Source organism: Pongo abelii, chromosome 10 (genome assembly GCF_028885655.2).
Source record: "Pongo abelii isolate AG06213 chromosome 10, NHGRI_mPonAbe1-v2.0_pri, whole genome shotgun sequence".
Taxonomy (NCBI): Eukaryota; Metazoa; Chordata; class Mammalia; order Primates; family Hominidae; genus Pongo; species Pongo abelii.
Window position 1 is genome coordinate 111057011 of NC_071995.2, and position 18275 is coordinate 111075285.

An 18275-nucleotide genomic window follows, 5' to 3' on the forward strand; every position below is an offset into this window, starting at 1 on the left:
TAGGTGCAAAATGGGGTCCAAGAACCAACAAGTTCCCAAGTGATGCCAATGCTGCTGACTGGAGGGCCAAATTTTGAGAGCCCCTAGTCTGGAATACCGCCTGGTGGGCCCTCTAGACTCAGTTAATTTTAACATTCATGGAGTAAACATAAAATTAAAGTTTCATTTACTAGACCACAGAAGAAACACACCCATTTCAATTGTTTAAACTTTTTTTCCCATTGGGAAAAGTAAAACACTACACAGCAACATACTTTATACTTGGTCTAAATTGAGGTCTAGCACGCCCAGAAATTTCCCTGAGCTTTATCATGATTCCTGGAGGCAGTCTGATCCGAGGCAGATCAAAGTAGTTTCCAACAGGAGGCACGAGGACATCAGAGGGGTAGGTGAATTCTCTGTCTTCCTCTATGGTCAGAGGCAGTGGAGAGGGGCTCGGAGTAAGGGCAGGGGAGATCACGCCATTGGCCTCCACCTGCCACTGGCACCTGAGCAGACAGAAAAGAGGCTGTTCACTTCCTCTCTCAACAAGATTATTGGAAAGCTATTGGATGTTTGCAGATACATCAAACATATGAAGGATCACATTCTGTGTTAAGTAATTACTCATCAAACCTTCTCCAGAAGCTAAAGAAAAGTGAGCATTGTATCAAAGCCCATCTTTGGGGATCTAGCTCCCCCCCAATATTTAATCATTAAAACTTTTAAATGTACAGAAAAGCTGAAAGAATGACATGGTTAATGTCCACAGACACACTTGTCTAGATTGTACAGTAAACATTTGCTGTGTTTGCTTTATCACACATCCACCCATCCTCTTGGGGATCATTCAATTTAATTAGACAATAACTGTGTTGGAGAAAAGCTTATGCAGTTCAAAGATGTAATTTTAAATTTAGTAAAGTAAGGGCCAGAAAGCATTAAGGTGTAATTTTCATCTTATTTCTTAGACACAATGACACCCATGAGATTGCCAGGCAGTAGGCACAATCACCAGGGAAATGTACCAAAAGGATTTTTCCACATAAAGTCCTTTTTCCTTTCTAGGCAACACTAGCTCAATTTCAACCTTTTTGTTACCTTTGTAAAAGTTTGGATCGCAATAGTTCCTGACAGGCTTCTTCTTCTTTGGTAATTTCTGGTCCATTGTACAGGATTCTTAACATGGAACAAGCTAACACAGACAGACCTAAAGCCAGGTCTACCAGAAAGGGCAAGCCTCCTGAGACATCCTCCGAAGACTCCTACAATGCAGACAAGGGTAAACCACACCGGTCAGTGTACGCTGGCAGAGGCTGCTACCTGTGCTGCCCCACACTGCACTGTCCCCAACCACAGGGTTCTACAGAGCAGCATCAAGTATCACTGCTAGGGGACACAGGTACAGCACCCAAATCATGACTAGATGGTGGCACTGGAATGACCAGAGTGAAGTCTCAACACATTTCTGGAGAGAAAATAGTTGATCAGACCCCATATACAGTAGTACAAATCAAATAAATAGTACAAATGAAATAAAGAAGCCTGATTCTTTGATAGCTTCCTCTCTGTTGTGCCCACCTAAGTATAAATCACTATTTCATTTTTTCACTTCCACCCTGTGCTCAAACTGTGATGTTGTCAATGACTGCAGTGAATTCATTCAAGAAATATTTACTGGGTGTCCTCTGTGTGCCAGCCATTGTTCTAGGTGTCTGAGATACATCGGAGAGTGAAATGAAGATCCCTGCTCTCACGGAGCTTACATTCTAGCAGTTAATGCCACTCTGGAGAGTCTTAGCTTGGTTAAGCTTAAGAAACCTCAAAGTCTAAAATACGTCTTTGGAATCAGGCAACTGGAGGGGTAAGTAGGATGCTTAAGCACTCTGTTTTTTTTTGTTTGTTTTTGTTTTTTAATTTTTGAGACGGAGTCTCGCTCTATCACTCAGGCTGGAGTACAGTGGCATGATCTCAGCTCACGGCAATCTCTGCCTCCCAGTTCAAGCGATTCTCCTCCCTCAGCCTCTCAAATAGCTAGGACTACAGGTGCCTGCCACCACACCTGGCTAATTTTTGTATTTTTAGTAGAGACAGGGTTTCACCAGGTTGGCCAGGCTGATCTCGAACTCCTGACCTCAGTTGATCCGCCTGCCTCAGCCTCCCAAAGTGCTGGGATTACAGGTGTGAGCCACCACGCCCAGCCGGATGCTTAACTACTCTTAAAACCCAGGATCCAAGTGCTTATTTCTATTAAGTTCTATTGAGTCCTCTTTGCCCTGTGGAAAGATGCTGGGGTCAGGTCACCTCCCCAAGCTTTGAAGAGGGAGCTCCAATCAACAGATTTATTTCTGTGCTGCTGAGCTGATTTTAGGTCATGGCTAGTTTTATTCTGTAAAAGTACTACTAACTGCTAGTAGTTGACTAGTGCCAACTAGAAGAGAAAGATGAAAGAGTGACTCATATTCTGCCCTGTTTCCAAGGCAAATATGGTGTATGTAATCAAGGCACATAGCAGACAGTACATTTTGTCCACGGCAGTGGTTAGATTCAAGTACCTGAGCGCGAACTGTGCAAGCAAAGCCCCACATGGCTTTATCAGGAGTGTTGTGTTCACGGCCACTTCTCATTTCAAAGGAGAAGGTGACTGTATCTCCTTCCACCTTAAAATTTAAGGAAGGGGGGGAAATGCACTTTAAAAACAAGATACACAATTTTCAAAAGAGCAATGAATTTCAGAGGTTTACTTTCAAAAAGGACCACAGCAATATTTCACTCCTTTTCTCACTTGCTTTTTGATTCAAATTCTATTCCCTCTCATTTAGACAACCAGTCCTTTAAGTGTCTCTCCTGATGAGGTAGCCTTTGGGATGAGGCATCTGTGAAATGGGCCACAGTTGCCCATTAGCAAGATCAAGGTAAAGGTTAATCAAATCTTGAGAATAATTTTTTTTTTTTGAGACAAGGTCTTACTCTGTCACCCAGGCTGGAGTGCAGTGGCACAATCATGGCTCACTGTACTCTCAATCTCCTGGGCTCAAGCAATTCTCCCACTTCAGCCTCCTGAGTAGCTGGAGCTACAAGTGTTCAGAACCATGCCCAGCTAATTTTTTTTTTTTTGTAGAGACGAAGTCTCACTATGTTGCCCAGACTGGTCTCAAATTCTTGGGCTCAAGCAGTCTGTCCACCTCAGCCTCCCAAAGTGCTGGGATTACAGGTGTGAGCCACCTTGCTCGGCCTTGAGCATAATTTCTCTCTTTTTTTTTTGAAATGGAGTTTCGTTCTGTCGCCCAGACTGCACTGCAATGGCGCAATCTTGACTCACTGCAACCTCCGCCTCCTGGGTTTAAGCGATTCTCCTGTCTCAGCCTCCTGAGTAGCTGGCATGACAGACACACACCACCACGCCTGGCTAATTTTTGTATTTGTAGTAGAGACGGGGTTTCACCATGTTGGCCAGGCTGGTCTCAAACTCCCGACCTCAGGTGATCCGCCCGCCGCAGCCTCCCAAAGTGCTGGGACTATAGGCATGAGCAGCTGCACCTGGCCATAATTTCTAACAAATGGCTTGCCATCTATGGCTGAATTAAAGAGAGTCCATAACATATATGAAATAAAGGCCCTGGGAACAGACTTTGGAGACATTTTTGGGTTTTAACAGACATTTCAGTTTTATAGTCATATCCCAGGCAGATACACAGTTAAGTAGTTTGAGGGCCAAATTACAAAGCATGGCACTAATTTCATTCAGTTTGAGAATGGATAATTGTTTTTGCTCCAAAGGCCCAAATTCATCTGAACACATTAACTCAATACTTTTGCACTGCAATGGCCTTGTGGTTCTAGGGTACTTGTCAACAGGGAGTGTAGAGGAGAACTAAGCTGGAAGATCTAGCAACCCTTTTAATCAACAAGGAAGAAAATGCTGTGACAACTTCTATCCATGGAGTAATTTGTGAAAGGGAGTGAACAGGGGTCTGATGTCCTACAAGTGAAAGGAGGGTCATTCTGAATAGAAGGAGTGAGCTGACAGGCCTGGTAAGGTGGCTCCACCTCAACAAAAGCCCCCAGGGCAAATGTTTTTCTGGGATTACAGTTAGTACTTGGACCTGTGAGGACTGCAAGTTCATTTTCTTTTCTAGGAAGCGATTATGACTGGATACCATACCTTCACCAAGTCTTTCGGCCAACCAGTTCCTAAGACACTACGGCTGCCATATCCCAGTGTGTTGCCTCCATATTCAGCAACCTTCCTACTGTTTGTGTTAGGCCCCGCATATATCACCAACTTCAAAACAGAAAATATACTGTTAGACTGTAAAAGAAAAACAAAAACAACATCTACAAATAAAAAGGCTGCAAAAACATTTGTTTAAAATACAATTATAACCAGGCATTGGTGTCATTATAGTATAACTAATATTTCCTGATTTTTTTAGGTATAACTGATACTAGTTTGGATGCAATCAGTCATTGGTATTTACAGGGAAGCCACAGAGTAATAACAATTCTTAATAAAAAGAAGTATACTTTTTATATTACCACACTTTAATTGGCTTGGGGACCTCACATTAAATAGTTATACTCAGTTATTGTACATCAATATTTTTGAAATAGCTATTTTAATGCTAATTAATAACAAATAACTCATTAATAACAGTTAGTTTGGCCCCTTAAGTCCTCCCCAAAATTAATAAAGTGAGCAAATACAGATGGAAATATGGTTATATCTAACACAACAACAAAATAAAGCACCAAAAAAAAAAAAAATCAATGAATAAATAAGAATTTTAAAAAATGCAACAAATTGAAAATAAGCCATATATTCTTAGGATGTTGCTTAATGGTATAAAAAGAAAATGATACAAATTTGGGCCAGAAAGGGGGCTGCTGCTTCTTGGGTCAGTTTTCATGTATCAATATTTCTCTGATTCATTTATAACCAGCTGGCTGACTTTCTAATCAGCAGAAGAAACATTTATAGCTCCTTTGGCATTCAAAGACTTCCACAGGAAAAATAAAGCTCTGGCTTCTGTAAATACCAAACCCTGTCTTCTAATGTGCACTCTGACTGCTTCTCACTACATCTAAGTTCAGATTTAGTAGCTCTATCGTCAGCCCTGAATGCTTATTATTTTGTGATTTCTTACCCTTTGGGGCCTTTTGCTGACACCAGCCAGGGACCACTGGAAAAGTAAATGTACTTTTATCCATGTAGTAAGCCTCTTTGTGCTTCACCATTTAACACTAATGTCTACTGCAGGCATAAGTTAGCTCATATCAGAAATGCAAAATACAGTTTTTAAAGGAGAAACAAAATGACACCAACTAAAATGGCAGCCTCTCACATTTCTATATTAAAAGTCACTTCACCTGAACCTGGGAAATGGGGGTAGCCAATGCCAGGAGCTATGAATTACGGTGGACTGATGCTAGGAGATATGTTTCTGAAAGGCCTACTAAAGATCATCTCATATATTTTCTTGCTTCCAGCTAAGGTGAGTTTTGAAGACAAGGCTTTGGGGACACCTGGGAATCTTCACTATCCTAAAAGATAATGGGGAAGAGGATTCTATAACTTGCCCAGAAATGTGTTTCACCATCTCATAGTATATACAGTTAAGAAGTCCTTTATTTTTAACCTAAAAACCTCCCCGGATAGAATTTTTTTAAAAGCCAGCCTCAGAAGTCAGAATCCCCTGCTAGGATTTAAGCCCATTTGCCCTCACACAGTTTGCAGGGGTGAGAGACAACAGATCACTAAGAAGCTACATAAAAATAGTATGCATGAAGCTATTAGATAATCCTCCAACTCTTCTTTCATATGTTACATATTTCATTAGCCTTTCCCCCTAAGACCACATGACGGGTTACAATTCAATAATTCTAAGTAGAAGAAAATGCTTCAACCCCTAAGATGCTTCCTTTCGTTCATAACTGTTAAGCCACCAGGTTGGAAACTACTCTTCCTCAAAAAAAGAACAAATGTTTAAATAAATATAAACCAGATCCTAGCACCTCTGAAACCCTTCTAAAAAGCCACCTTTTCCCAAAAGATACATGAGAAGCCCCAAGAATTGGGCAGTGAGACCTTTCTAGATGAATGGACATCACACATCTGGGGTAACTTCAAGCACAGAGGGAGGGCAGGGGGTAAGCAGAATGAAAAGGAACATTTCCTTCCACTCAGATCTAAGCACCTGAAAGCTTACAAAGTACACTTTCAACATATCATTAAAACGTTGTTCTTAAACTGCAGAGGTGGTGTTTCTTTAACTCCCTCAATCACTACCCTTCAAAGATAAGAACTTTATCTTAGCAAAGTTCTCCTTAGAGATATCTGCAGACAGAAATCAGTCAAGAATGGTGACCAGCAGCAAAGAAAAATAAGAAGCATCTAAGAATCAGCTTACTCGAGGTGGAACCAATAATAACCCAGTTCTTACTTACTTTGTCATAGTCATATTGCGAAGAGCATCTGCTATCAAATCTAAGGTACAGGCAGCGAGCTCCTGGGATATGGACCGTTTCTTTAAATTTATAGTTGTCTCTGACGGGGTGGACTGTCTCCACAGTCTTTCCAGCAGCCCATGGGGCAGGAATCTTTAAACCAGTGAGAAATCCTGGCTCTTCCTTCTCTTCTAACATTCTAAACAGAAAAAGAGAAAGTGATTTAGCTTAGCAGCCAAGGAAAGGAAAAACAAAGTAAACATTAAATTACTCTTTAATTTTCCACAGCATGCAGTATGATAACACTGAGGCTTTTAAATGCTTGATATCAGTGGCAATCAGAAACATTTTAAAAATTCCTACATTTAAGAGTTTTTTCTTTCTTTGTTGTCAGATATTATATTTGCTTTTTTTTTTCTTTTTTGCCTTTTTCCAGGACAAGAAGCAGAGATATATTTTCATTTTTCCCTCTTTTTTTCAAGGGAGAGCCCAATTGATATCCAAGAGAAGACCTGATCAACTCTCATTTAAAGGTACTCAGAAAAACAAAAAAAAAGATACTGTAAAGGATCTTTAAGACTGGCCACTTTGCAAATCCCACAGGGTTAGCATCCTGTAAACATTTCCTTTTGTTGATATCTACATGCCAATTGTTGAAAACTCCAGGAGTCTGCATAGCTACTTTGCACCGTAATTTTTACTGAAGAAAGGTGCCTTCAAAGGTTCTCTTACCTACTGTAATTGAACTCTCAAGGACGGCATGGAGCCTGAAGTTGTGGAATACAAACTCCTAAGACTTAAACTTAGTTACCATGGAATTCTCTTATTCTTTCAACTCTGAAGCTTGAGCTGCAAAGCCTTACTGTCCAATATGGTAGCTACTAGTCACACGTGGCCATTTCAATTAAATTGAATTTAAATGAAATAAAATTTAAAATTCAGCTCCTCAGTCACATTAGCTATATTGCAGGTGCTAAATAACTACCTGTGGCTATGGAACTAGACAGCACAGATAGAAGTTTTCATCACTGCGAAAAGCTCGATTCCATAGCCTGCTGCTCTAGAGAAACCCGGGAAATCTTTTTTAAAGACAGCTTTAATGCAACATAATTGACATAATAAATTGCACATATTTAAAACATACAACTTGATAAGTTTGGACATTTGTTATACCATTAAGTTTCCTTCTTCCTCTTTGTAACCACTCCATTTCTCCACCAGGTGATCACTTATTTGCTGTCTGTCACTAGAGATTAGTTTGCATTTTCTAGAGTTTTATAGTATGTGGCTTCTTTCACTCAGGGTTAAGTATTTTGAGATTATATAAACATTGTTGTATATAACAATGGTTCATTCCTTTTTATTGCTGATTAGAGTCCATTGTATGACTGTATCACAATTTGCTTATCCATTCACTTACTGATGGACATTTATGTTGTTTCCAGTTTTGGGCTCTTCTAACCAAAACTGTTATGAACCTTAATGTCAAAGCTTCGTAAGAACCTATGCTTTCTTGTCTTGTGTGAATACCTAAAAGTGAAATAGTTGGGTCATACAACAGGTGTATGTTTAACTTTTTAAGAAACAGCCGGCAGGGTGCAGTGGCTCACGCCTGTAATCCCAGCACTTTGGGAGGCCGAGGTGGGTGGATCATGAGGTCAGGAGTTCAAAACCAGCCTGGCCAACACAGTGAGACCTCGTCTCTACTAAAAAATACAAAAATTAGCTGGGTGTGGTGGCTTATGCCTGTAATCCTAGCTACTCATGAGGCTGAGACCAGAGAATTGCTTGAACCCAGGAGGTGGAGGTTGCAGTAAGCTGAGATTGCGCCACTGCACTCCAGCCTGGGTGACAGAGCAAGACTCCGTCTCAGAAAAAAAAAAAAAAGAAACAGCCAAACTGCCTGCCAAAGTCATAATATTTTACATCCCCACTATTAGCATATGAGAATTTCAGATCAATTTTGAACTAATCTCTTGATCCATGGGGAAATTTATTCTAACCAGTTGCTATAAATCTACAAAGCAATGCTACAGTTATCTAAAATTTTCATTCTGAAGTCTTTTTCTTTTCACAGCTAGATAATCCTTGCTAAAAATCATTTTCATAAAAGGAGTACTAGGCTTTCACCCAAAGAAAACAAGAAAAGGGTTCCTGCAAGGAAGCAGCATTCATTACCTCTCATCAGGGAACAGCCTGCACTTCTGGTCTGGTGCACCACACGGGGAACAGCCCACCTCAGCAAAAACCGGACACTGGGTTTTAAGCAGCAATGCCGTCTGAAACACAGAACCATCATTATGTCTTCCAGTGCTACTGTTAATTATCTGAATGGTATGAGAGCCAAACTTAGAGGTCTCTCTTAAATCATCTTTTTACAATCCTAGTCTGCTCTCCTTCACTAAGAAATGCTGTGCTACTTAGACCACTTAACATTATTTTACTTAATGCTGTAATGGAATGCATCATTTATATTAGCTACTATTAGCTGGCAAGGACTCAGGAGACAAACTATAATGGTGGGTTTTTAGTAGCATTGTATATTAGCATTTTTATAGCTGATCAGCCATGAACACTTGCTAAAAGGTTGCAGTTAGTAATTTAGTCAAACAAATAAAATGTTTTCCCTTATTATTTGTTTATTTTTATGACATGATATTTTTCTTCATTCCATCATTATTTCCCTTGGTTTCTGAAAGGCAGGATTATGTTCATTCTGTCTTCAGTGAAAGCAAACAGCCACCCTGTGAAGCAGGTTGGCCAAAAAGCAGTTCACTTTGGCACACCAAGGATCATACCTGGCTGGTATAGAGTACCAGCTGCACTAGCTGAGGCATCAGGGCATCGGCCATGATCAGAGTCTGTAAATTTGGATGCATCAGGGAGGTCAGTAACACTGGAAGAAGGTGACCAAGCATAGTAGCCTTAGTAACTTGTTCCAAGCCTTTTAACCTACAAAAAGTTCAAGAAAAACACACAGCCTAAGCAATGCTCAAACATGTGAAGAAGCACTAATGTCATCTTTATCTGACAATTTCTCCTAAACTGCACCTCCTTAAACTACTTAAGCACTTTCAACGATAGCAATTCAGTCCACAAATTTTCCACCTTCTGCCACTGAGGAAGAACAGAAATAAAGTTATTAATAGATTTCACTTTCAGTCTCTGATTTTTGCCAAAAAATTTATAAGCTGCTTTTTTTTTTTTTTTTTTTGACAGGCTCTCACTCTGTCACCCAGGCTGGAGTGCAGTGGTACGATCACAGCTTACTGCAGCCTTGATCTCCTGGGTACAAGTGATCCTCCCACCTCGGCCTCCCAAATTGTTGTGATTACAGGTATGAACTACTTAGGTTCTAGGTTCTAGGTTGCTACATGGTGCATTTCATAGCACCTTTGAAGCACTTTACAAATGGATTCTAAAATGCCAATGGCTACTACCTGTAAAGTTCCCTTGCCTCTGGGGCTGCTGGTCACTATGCTACACAGTGACTCTAAACAGGAGGAAGTGAATGGCTACAACATTGATTCACCTGCCCAGAGCTGTGACATCCATTACTGGTCTAGAGAAATTGAGGCTTCTCTGGGGCATGCAGAAGCAGGCAGATTTCTTCCCCCAATTTTTTTTTTTATTATGGTAAAATAAACATAGCATAAAATTTACCATCTTAACCATTTTAAGTGTACATTTCAGTGTTATTAAATAATGTTGTGCAACCATCACCACCATCCATCTCCACAACTCTTTTTGTGTTATAAAACCCAAACTCTATGCGCATTAAACAATAACTCCTCATTTTCCCCTTGCCCCCAGCCCCTGGCAACCACCATTCTTTCTGTCTCTATGATTTTGACTCATCTAAGTAGGCAAATTTTTAATTTATCTTTAAAATCACATTCTTAATATCCCTGTCCTCTGCTAGAAGAATTAAGGAATGCAGAAAGAAATGGATTATGTAAATTCCTTAAGGCTACTTAGGATATTGGTAGTGGAACCAGAAACCCAGGCTCTCCCATTAGACAGAACTACGTATTACTAAGCCTCAATGCAATGCCTATCTGGGTTACATTGTTCTCAATCCCAACCTCCTATCTACTCTCTGGGAGTGGGTAAGAACCAAGTCCACAGGAACAGACAGGGTTAAGGAAGCAAAAATTACACTGTAGGATTCTTTTAGATCTACAACTCCAACATGCAAATCGTCAAAAAACACAGTATGCAATGCATCTCTAAAAACAAACCACAGTAGAATTTTTTTTTTTTTTTTTTTTTTTGAGACAGAGTCTTGCTCTGTCGCCCAGGCTGGAATGCAGTGGCGCAATCTCAGCTCACTGCAAGCTCCGCCTCCCGGGTTCAGGCCATTCTGCTGCCTTAGCCTCCCGAGTAGCTGGGACTACAGGTGCCTGCCACCATGCCTGGCTAATTTTTTTTTTTTTTTTTTTTTGTATTTTTAGTAGAGATGGGGTTACAGCAGAAATTTTAATGTGAAGGGCTAAGAAAGGGCTTTATTACTGTGAAAGAGAAGTCTGCCCTCTATATAGGTCAGCCATGTATTTGGAGAAGTAAAATTACAGTAAAATCTTGAGGTACCACATCAGTGTCATCCTTTGTGCAGCAGTTGATAAGTCACTTTTTCCTCCCAAAAGTCTTTATCATGAGGAAACTAAGTGTGCATGGTGCTGACCTTGATAATTAAAGGAAAGGCCACTTTGGGAGTGATGGCAGTAGAAGTCTCAAGTGGCAGAGATTAGGCTGTGCCCTCCACAACCTCGCTACCCTTAGATCATGGCTGTCGGCCCAATCTCACCTGAAAGCACATGAAAGAGTGTGACTGCATTGGCTTTCAAACACTTGCCCTTTTAGCCTATTCTCACAAAAATCTCTCTATATAAAGTTGATCCTTCTATATTCTAAAAAGATTTAATTTCAATGAACAAACTTTTCTTCCCACAGGGCAGCTGGTCACAGCCCACAATCCATTCCTCACCTCTGCTCACGGTCTGCTATGTCACTATTTATGAGGGCAGTTGTGACCTGCTGTAGCATTTCCAATACTTCATCACATCCAGTCAGGATTTGGGTGGCAAGAGCCAAAATACTGACTTTTAGCTCCTAGGCAGAAAATATCATCATATTATTTTTAAGCTTTGTGATGAACATACGTTCACAATGACAACATGAAATGATGTATTTAATGATGTATTTCCAAATGAAATAATGAGATGGCCAGAATAAGCCCAAAGCAGTAAATTCTGCTAGAAATAATGAGGTGGCCAGAATAAGCCCAAAGCAGTAAATGGCAAGTAGCAATTTGGGAGGCCAAGGTCTGGAGAGCTGACAGAAATACGCAGTATTTCAGAGGGATCACACTGAGTCCCTAGGAGAAAAGGCTCCCATCCCAGCCAGCACAAGAAATATCTCCCATCCCATCCAGCACAAGAAATATCTCCCATCCCATCCAGCACAAGAGAGCTCCTGGTGGCCAGCCCAGAAACTGTCCAGGTGGAAGACTGCCTTGGGTGGTATGAGGATAGCTAAAGAGAAAAACAGAACAGTAAAAGGCGCATGTAGAGGCGGTGAATAAAATGAGACAAAAACACAACATTCTAAAACAGTACAAGTGACCTTTTACTCAATGTCCTAAACAAATCACAGTTAAAAACAGGCAGTTAAAAAAATTCAATTAAAGTAGCAAGCAGTTACAGGCTATTAAACATTAAAATAACTATTAGAGAATTTGTGGGAGTACAAATACTAAACAATGTGTTAAGAAAGACTAGCTAACATCATAGAAATGTTTAGTTTACAATTATTTTCAGTTAAAAAAATACAAACTCTTTAGGGGACATGTTTCCCCAGAAACCTAGACAACTGAGCCTATTCAGCCTTTCCTAAGAGTCTTTACATTTCTCTCAATGTTTAATTAAGAATTTACTAAGGCTAGGCTGGGCACAGTGGCTCATGCCTGTAATTCCAGCACTTTGGGAGGCCAAGGCAGGTGGATCGCTTGAGGTCAGGAGTTCAAGACCAGTCTGGACAACACGGTCCAAACCCTGTCTCTACTAAAACTTCAAAAATTAGCTGGGCATGGTGGCACACATCTGTAATCCCAGCTATTCAGGAGGCTGAGGCAGGAGAATCGCTTGAACCCAGGAGATGGAGGTTGCAGTGAGCCGAGATTGCACCACGGCTCTCCAACCTGGCGACAAAGAGAGACTCCATCTCAAAAAAAAAAAAAAAAAAAAAAAAAAATCTACTAAGGCTAAAATTTAGCCTTCAAATAGAAAAAAACTTTCTCATTGTTGGAATTTTCTGGGGTCTTATTATTATTCTATTTTTTGAGACACAGTCTCACTCTGTCACCCAGGCTGGAGTGCAGTGGCATGATCAGGGTTCCCTGCAACCTCCACCTCCTGGGTTCAAGCAATTCTCACGCCTCAGCCTCCCCAGTAGCTGGAATGACAGGGGAGTGCCATCACACCCGGCTAATTTTTGTATTTTTCAGTAGAGATGGGGTTTCACCATGTTGGCCAGGCTGGTCTCGAACTCTTGGCCTCAAGTGATCCACCTGCTTCAGCCTCCCAAAGTTCTGGGATTACAGGTGTCAGCCACCACACCCAGCTGTTTTTAGTATTATTGAGACTTTTTTAATCATTGAGAGTAGGAACTCTGAACTAATGATGAGCCAAATCATGTTTTAAGTCACACTAATGACATGCACGATCATCTACTGACTCCATACCACATGGCAGCAAAGTGCCAGGTATTTACAGGGCTTGTTGTTAATACAGCAACTTTACAAAGAGGATGTTATTGTCCCTTTTTACTGATGAGAAAACTAAGGCAAGATAAGTTAAATAAATATTATCAACAACTTAAATTAAAAGTGCATGTATGTCTGCCTATTTAAAAATGGATTATACAATGAGATAAACTCATAAGTACAAACTATCAGATGTATTATTTAAATAGTATATCTGCATAAAGGAGTAAGAAAGGGGCAAACTGCATTGGCTTTTATCTTTAACTGTGGCTTCCTTGGTTGATTTTTCAGTGTGTTTAACATTTTAAGAAAGTATAAAGTTCTTGTTGATTTCTCTGATTCTCCCACAAAGATGAAATTCTGAAGAACAATGCAAACAACAGCATTGAGCATCTGTCAAAATTATAACAACCATGGCTATAAAAAAATCTTTGGACTGCTATAAATTGTCATGTGGGAACAAGTTAGTGAGTTTACACAGAAGCTAATTTAAAAATAATCACAGAAAATGAAATTGACTATAGGTTTAGAAATTAGATTATTCCATACAAAGATTGACAAAATTACTACCTTTTAAAAGTTATTTTCATCAAGAGAATATAATAAACCATCTAAAATTTTGAAATTATTTAATGCTCCCAAGATTGATTTATATATATATACATATATATGTCTATGTAGCTATAAATTGCAGGTACACATGAGATCACTTGTAAGTGCCATATTTTATAGTTCTTAAAAGAAGACGGAAGTAAACAAAGGCACAAAAAGGTTGACAGGAGCACATGGATGACACATTATGAGTGTCACAAGTAGGTGACTACTGTGCAATGACATAAAAAATTAATGGAATGAGTGGCCTAATGTTACCTCTCACAAGAATATAAGCCACAAGGTGAATTCTGACATTATAAAACACAGAAATTTAGCCAATTAAGCTGCTTTTCACACTGGGTAGAACGCATCGTTAAAATAAAGCTTGGTGTTTACCTGTACCTTCAATGTCTCTCCCTGCAAGGAGCTGTCACTGTCATCATTCTCATCAGGTTTAATCAAAATAGTGTTACTGAGAAGGTGATTCTGAACTGCCATCAGATAGCGCAGGCAGGAGGATGCAGCCTTTAATACAAATAAGCGCATTTAAATGATCTAAATCCTACTGAAAGAGCGATCATGTAATCCTCATGTTTTTAAAAGATTTTGACAAAGAAAACAAAAAGAGAAAGTACAGAAAACAGACCAAGTTAGTTTTTCAGGTGACTTATTTCCACATGGCTTTCCATACATACTTTGACACACTTACTATAACTTTCTGCCTTTCCATACATACTTTGACACACTATAACTTTCTGCCTTTTGGTACACAATCCTCACTAATTAGATACTTACTTGAATTTTTGCCTCTTAATAATTATTCTTTCCCCTCCCTCTCACACACATCTCCATTATAGAAGAATACTCAAACCCTTAAAAGAATCTTTTGATTCCTATTGGTCTCTATAAAACACTCATGGTTTAGAAACAATGTAAAATTAAAAATTAATAGGGAAAAAACACTCTCACTAGATAAAACAAAACCCCCCAAATCTGATCAATTTATTGCATCAAGCAATTTAAGCAGGGGGAATAGTCTTTGGAAAGTTTTTCAAGTGGATTTGTCTAGTTCTACATTTCTAGGGTAAGTAGTAATCCACTGACTTTCATAAATTATTATTATTATTATTATTTGAGACGGAGTCTTGCTCTGTCACCCAGGCTGGAGTGCGGTGGCGCGATCTCGGCTCACTGCAAACTCTACCTCCTGGGCACGTGATTCTCCTGCCTCAGCCTCCTAAGTAGCTGGGATTACCGATGTGTACCACCACACCCTGCTAATTTTTGTATTTTTAGTAGAGACAGGGTTTCACCATGTTGGTCAGACTGGTCTTGAACTCCTGACCTCAGATGATCCACCCACCTTGGCCTCCCAAAGTGCTGGGATTACAGGCGTGAGCCACTGCGCCTGGCCTTTCATAAATTATTGTAAGTCTGTATGTATACACACACCTGTCAATACAATAAAATGAAAACAGGGATGCTTGATATAATTTTGCTTTCAGTAAACACATTTTTACTTACAGGCACAGTTGAAAGGAGCTTTTGAAAATCATCTTTAGAGACAGTTTGGCACTTGGTGATTAAGATACAGGATTCTCGTACAACAATCTTCAGAATGTAGTGTAAAAGTTCATCATTTAGTCTTTAAAATGCAGGAAAAATGTAACAATAAAATATTGATGGTTTATTCATAAAAGGATAAATTTTATATAATTAGTATAAGATGACAAATAGAAGATACATAATTGATTCTTAAGCAAATCACCTTAGTAATAATGCTAACAACTAGGTATATTATTTAAATCAAACTTATAGAAATCAAATGGCACCCAACTACAAAGTCAAAGTATTTTATAAATAACATAGAAAAACAACACCTTTGTCCCCTTCACCAGCTCTAACACACATACTCAGCCTTTCTCATAAACCAGCAATTTGGATGGTACTCTGAACCAAGATCTCCTAAATAAGTTGCATCTGTTATTTTTGCTAAAGACCCTTTCCCCAGGCCCAACTTACTGATCAAACTGAAATGTGCAGTTATCAGTTCTGAGGGGAACTGTGGAATCTATTATCTTTCAACTGGTCCATGCTTTAGGTTTAACATGCTAATGATCGTATTAGTTATAACAGGAGACTAAAGTTGATCAAACACATTTAAATGTAAACTAACAACTGAGAACACAAAGGCTAGGAGTGAATAATATAACTAGTGTCACCTGTAATGATCATCCTCATCACTGCCAAATCGGTTGTTTTGGAGCTGTTCAGCCAGGTTGGTTAGGATCACATCCCGTAGCTGGGAGAGTCCACTGTTTCTCTCTCCTAACACAGAAGAAGCTCCATCAACTACCCTGGTAATGACTCCTAGAAAACTGATGCTATTTTTAGAAAGTTTTTAAACAAATAGATTGTCGGCAAGCTAGGGGCACCAGACATACGGACTTATACAAATAAAAGCGGCAAAAATGGCATCACAAGGAATCCGACTTTTTAACCAGCATCCTGATTAAAGTGTAATTACCCTCTTGATATATCATGAAGTGTGATTTTTTATTCTTTAATGTTGCTTTTAAATGCCAACTATCTTTAACATAGTACCTTTTGTTGTGTTGTTTAGTCTAACTTAAAATGTTAGGCTCCAATGTGTGAAGACAACTGGCTTAGAAATCACCAATAAGTGATTATTTTATTTATTAAACATCTATAGTCACACACACTATGCTAAGCAGTGTAGACAGAAAGTTTATAAAGCTTGCAGATATATAAAACATGGTTTTTGCTTTCAATCTGGTTGAAGTGTAAGCATATATGCAGATACATTCTTTCTTTTTTTTTTTTTTTTTTTTTTGAGACAGGGTCTCGTTCTGTTGCCCAGGTTAGAGTGCAGTTGTGTCATCACAGCTCACTGCATCCTCAACCTCTTGGGCTGATGCAATCCTCCTGCCTCAGACTCCCGAGTAGCTGGGACAACAAGGTATGGGCCACCATGCCCAGCTAATTGTTTTTATTTTTTATAGAGTCAGCGTCTTGCTATGCTGGCCAGGCTGGTCTCGAGCTCCTGGGTCAAGTCATCCTCCTGCCTTGGCCTACCAAAGTGCTGGGATTACAGGTGTGAGCCACCGTGCCTGGCCTACAGATACATTTCTTAAATATGCTGACTAACATACATGAAGAAGTGTCAATATTATCTTAATATGCAGTTGTTTCCTTGGGGACAAAAAAAGGACGGCTGTTCAAAGATAATTAAAGGATAATTCTTACCTTCTGTTAAGACCAGTTTAAGTAAGTTATTGATTTCAGTTTCACCTGGGTACAAGATATTTAAACCAGAGCTGAAATGACAAAAAAGTCAAAACATTTAAGCAAATGTTCTAGAAAATCAACTCTAAATATTTAAATTCATATTTTTATTAAAGATGTCAATTGATTACATAAAACTGTGAAATAACTTTTATCACTAAAAAGGCATTAAAAAAAATTGAGACAGGGTCTCAATATGTTGCCCAGGTTAGTCTTAAACTCCTGAGCTCAAGCAATCCACCCACCTTGGCCTCCCAAAGTGCTGGGATTGCAGGTGTGAGCTATTGCACCTGGCCTAAAAAGGCATTTGAACCTAAATTCACTGTCACGATCCAGTCCAATCACTTCCCTGATAAGTGGCATCCCTCTCCTCCTCTTCCTGTGAATTACCAAAATGATAAGTACTTGAGGCTAGATGCAGAACTGGTTAGAGAGAATTGGTAAGCTATGAAAAGTCAATGTAGTCAAGCCTACATATAACGATTGTGCCTCCCCAAAAAAACACTTAAGAAAGTAAATTTCTAATTCTCAGCTTTTCCGAAGAGAAGGGAAGAACAATATTGCAAATGGCATCAGAATCTTTTTTCTTTTCATTAATTTATTTGTGTGTGTGCTTATATGCGTGTGTGTGTTTTAGACAGGCTCTCACTGTCACCCAGGCTGGAGTGCATGGAGTGCAGGGTTGTGATCTCGGTTCATTGCAGCCTTGACCTCCCAGGCTCAAGTGATCCTCCCACCTCAGTCTCCCAAATAGCTGGGACTACAGGTGCTTGCCAGGGCATCGGGCTAATTTTGTTTTTATTTTTTTTGTAGAGACGAGGTCTTACTATGTTGCCCAGACTGGTCTCAAACTCGGCCTCGGCGATCCTCCTGCCATGGCCCCTCAAAGTGCTAGGGATCACAGGCATGAGCTACCACACTCAGCCTCTTTTCTTTTTTTAATTGAGGTTTAACATTTAATCAAGTGCACATATTTACAGTGTACAATCTGATAAGTCTGACATATGTATACACCAATGAAACCATCACCACAATCAAGATAGTGAATATACCCATCCCCTCCAAAAGTTTCCTCAAAGCATCAGATTTCAGTCATTGACTTAATGCTCCACAGAAAGAGATTCGAAGCATAATGTGCTGTGGAAGGAAAACAACTTCCAGTCATCTATGCTCACCCCTGTCATAC

The 18275-nt window shown here is 39.6% G+C and overlaps 1 protein-coding gene across 8 annotated transcripts in view; it reads right to left on the reverse strand.

The window, feature by feature from the left end:
* The window catches only part of HECTD4 (HECT domain E3 ubiquitin protein ligase 4), a 223083-nt gene that overhangs the window by 90490 nt on the left and 114318 nt on the right, over positions 1–18275 (reverse strand). For 5 of the 8 annotated variants that reach the window (XR_008512136.1, XM_054527626.2, XM_054527625.2 and 2 more), the window contains exons 14-25: positions 17051–17121; positions 16006–16111; positions 15308–15428; positions 14180–14308; positions 11414–11538; positions 9225–9378; positions 8605–8705; positions 6427–6625; positions 4145–4291; positions 2535–2639; positions 1081–1244; positions 255–488 (exon numbers count right to left, since the gene is read on the reverse strand). Coding sequence is in view for 7 of the 8 variants with exons in the window: in XM_054527626.2 (XP_054383601.1) it covers positions 255–488; positions 1081–1244; positions 2535–2639; positions 4145–4291; positions 6427–6625; positions 8605–8705; positions 9225–9378; positions 11414–11538; positions 14180–14308; positions 15308–15428; positions 16006–16111; positions 17051–17121 (1656 nt within the window). In the remaining variant the exon portion in view is untranslated. The remainder of the gene's footprint in view (positions 1–254; positions 489–1080; positions 1245–2534; positions 2640–4144; positions 4292–6426; positions 6626–8604; positions 8706–9224; positions 9379–11413; positions 11539–14179; positions 14309–15307; positions 15429–16005; positions 16112–17050; positions 17122–18275) is intronic. The other 3 variants (XM_024256626.3, XM_054527627.2, XM_054527628.2) reach the window with 3 other exon arrangements.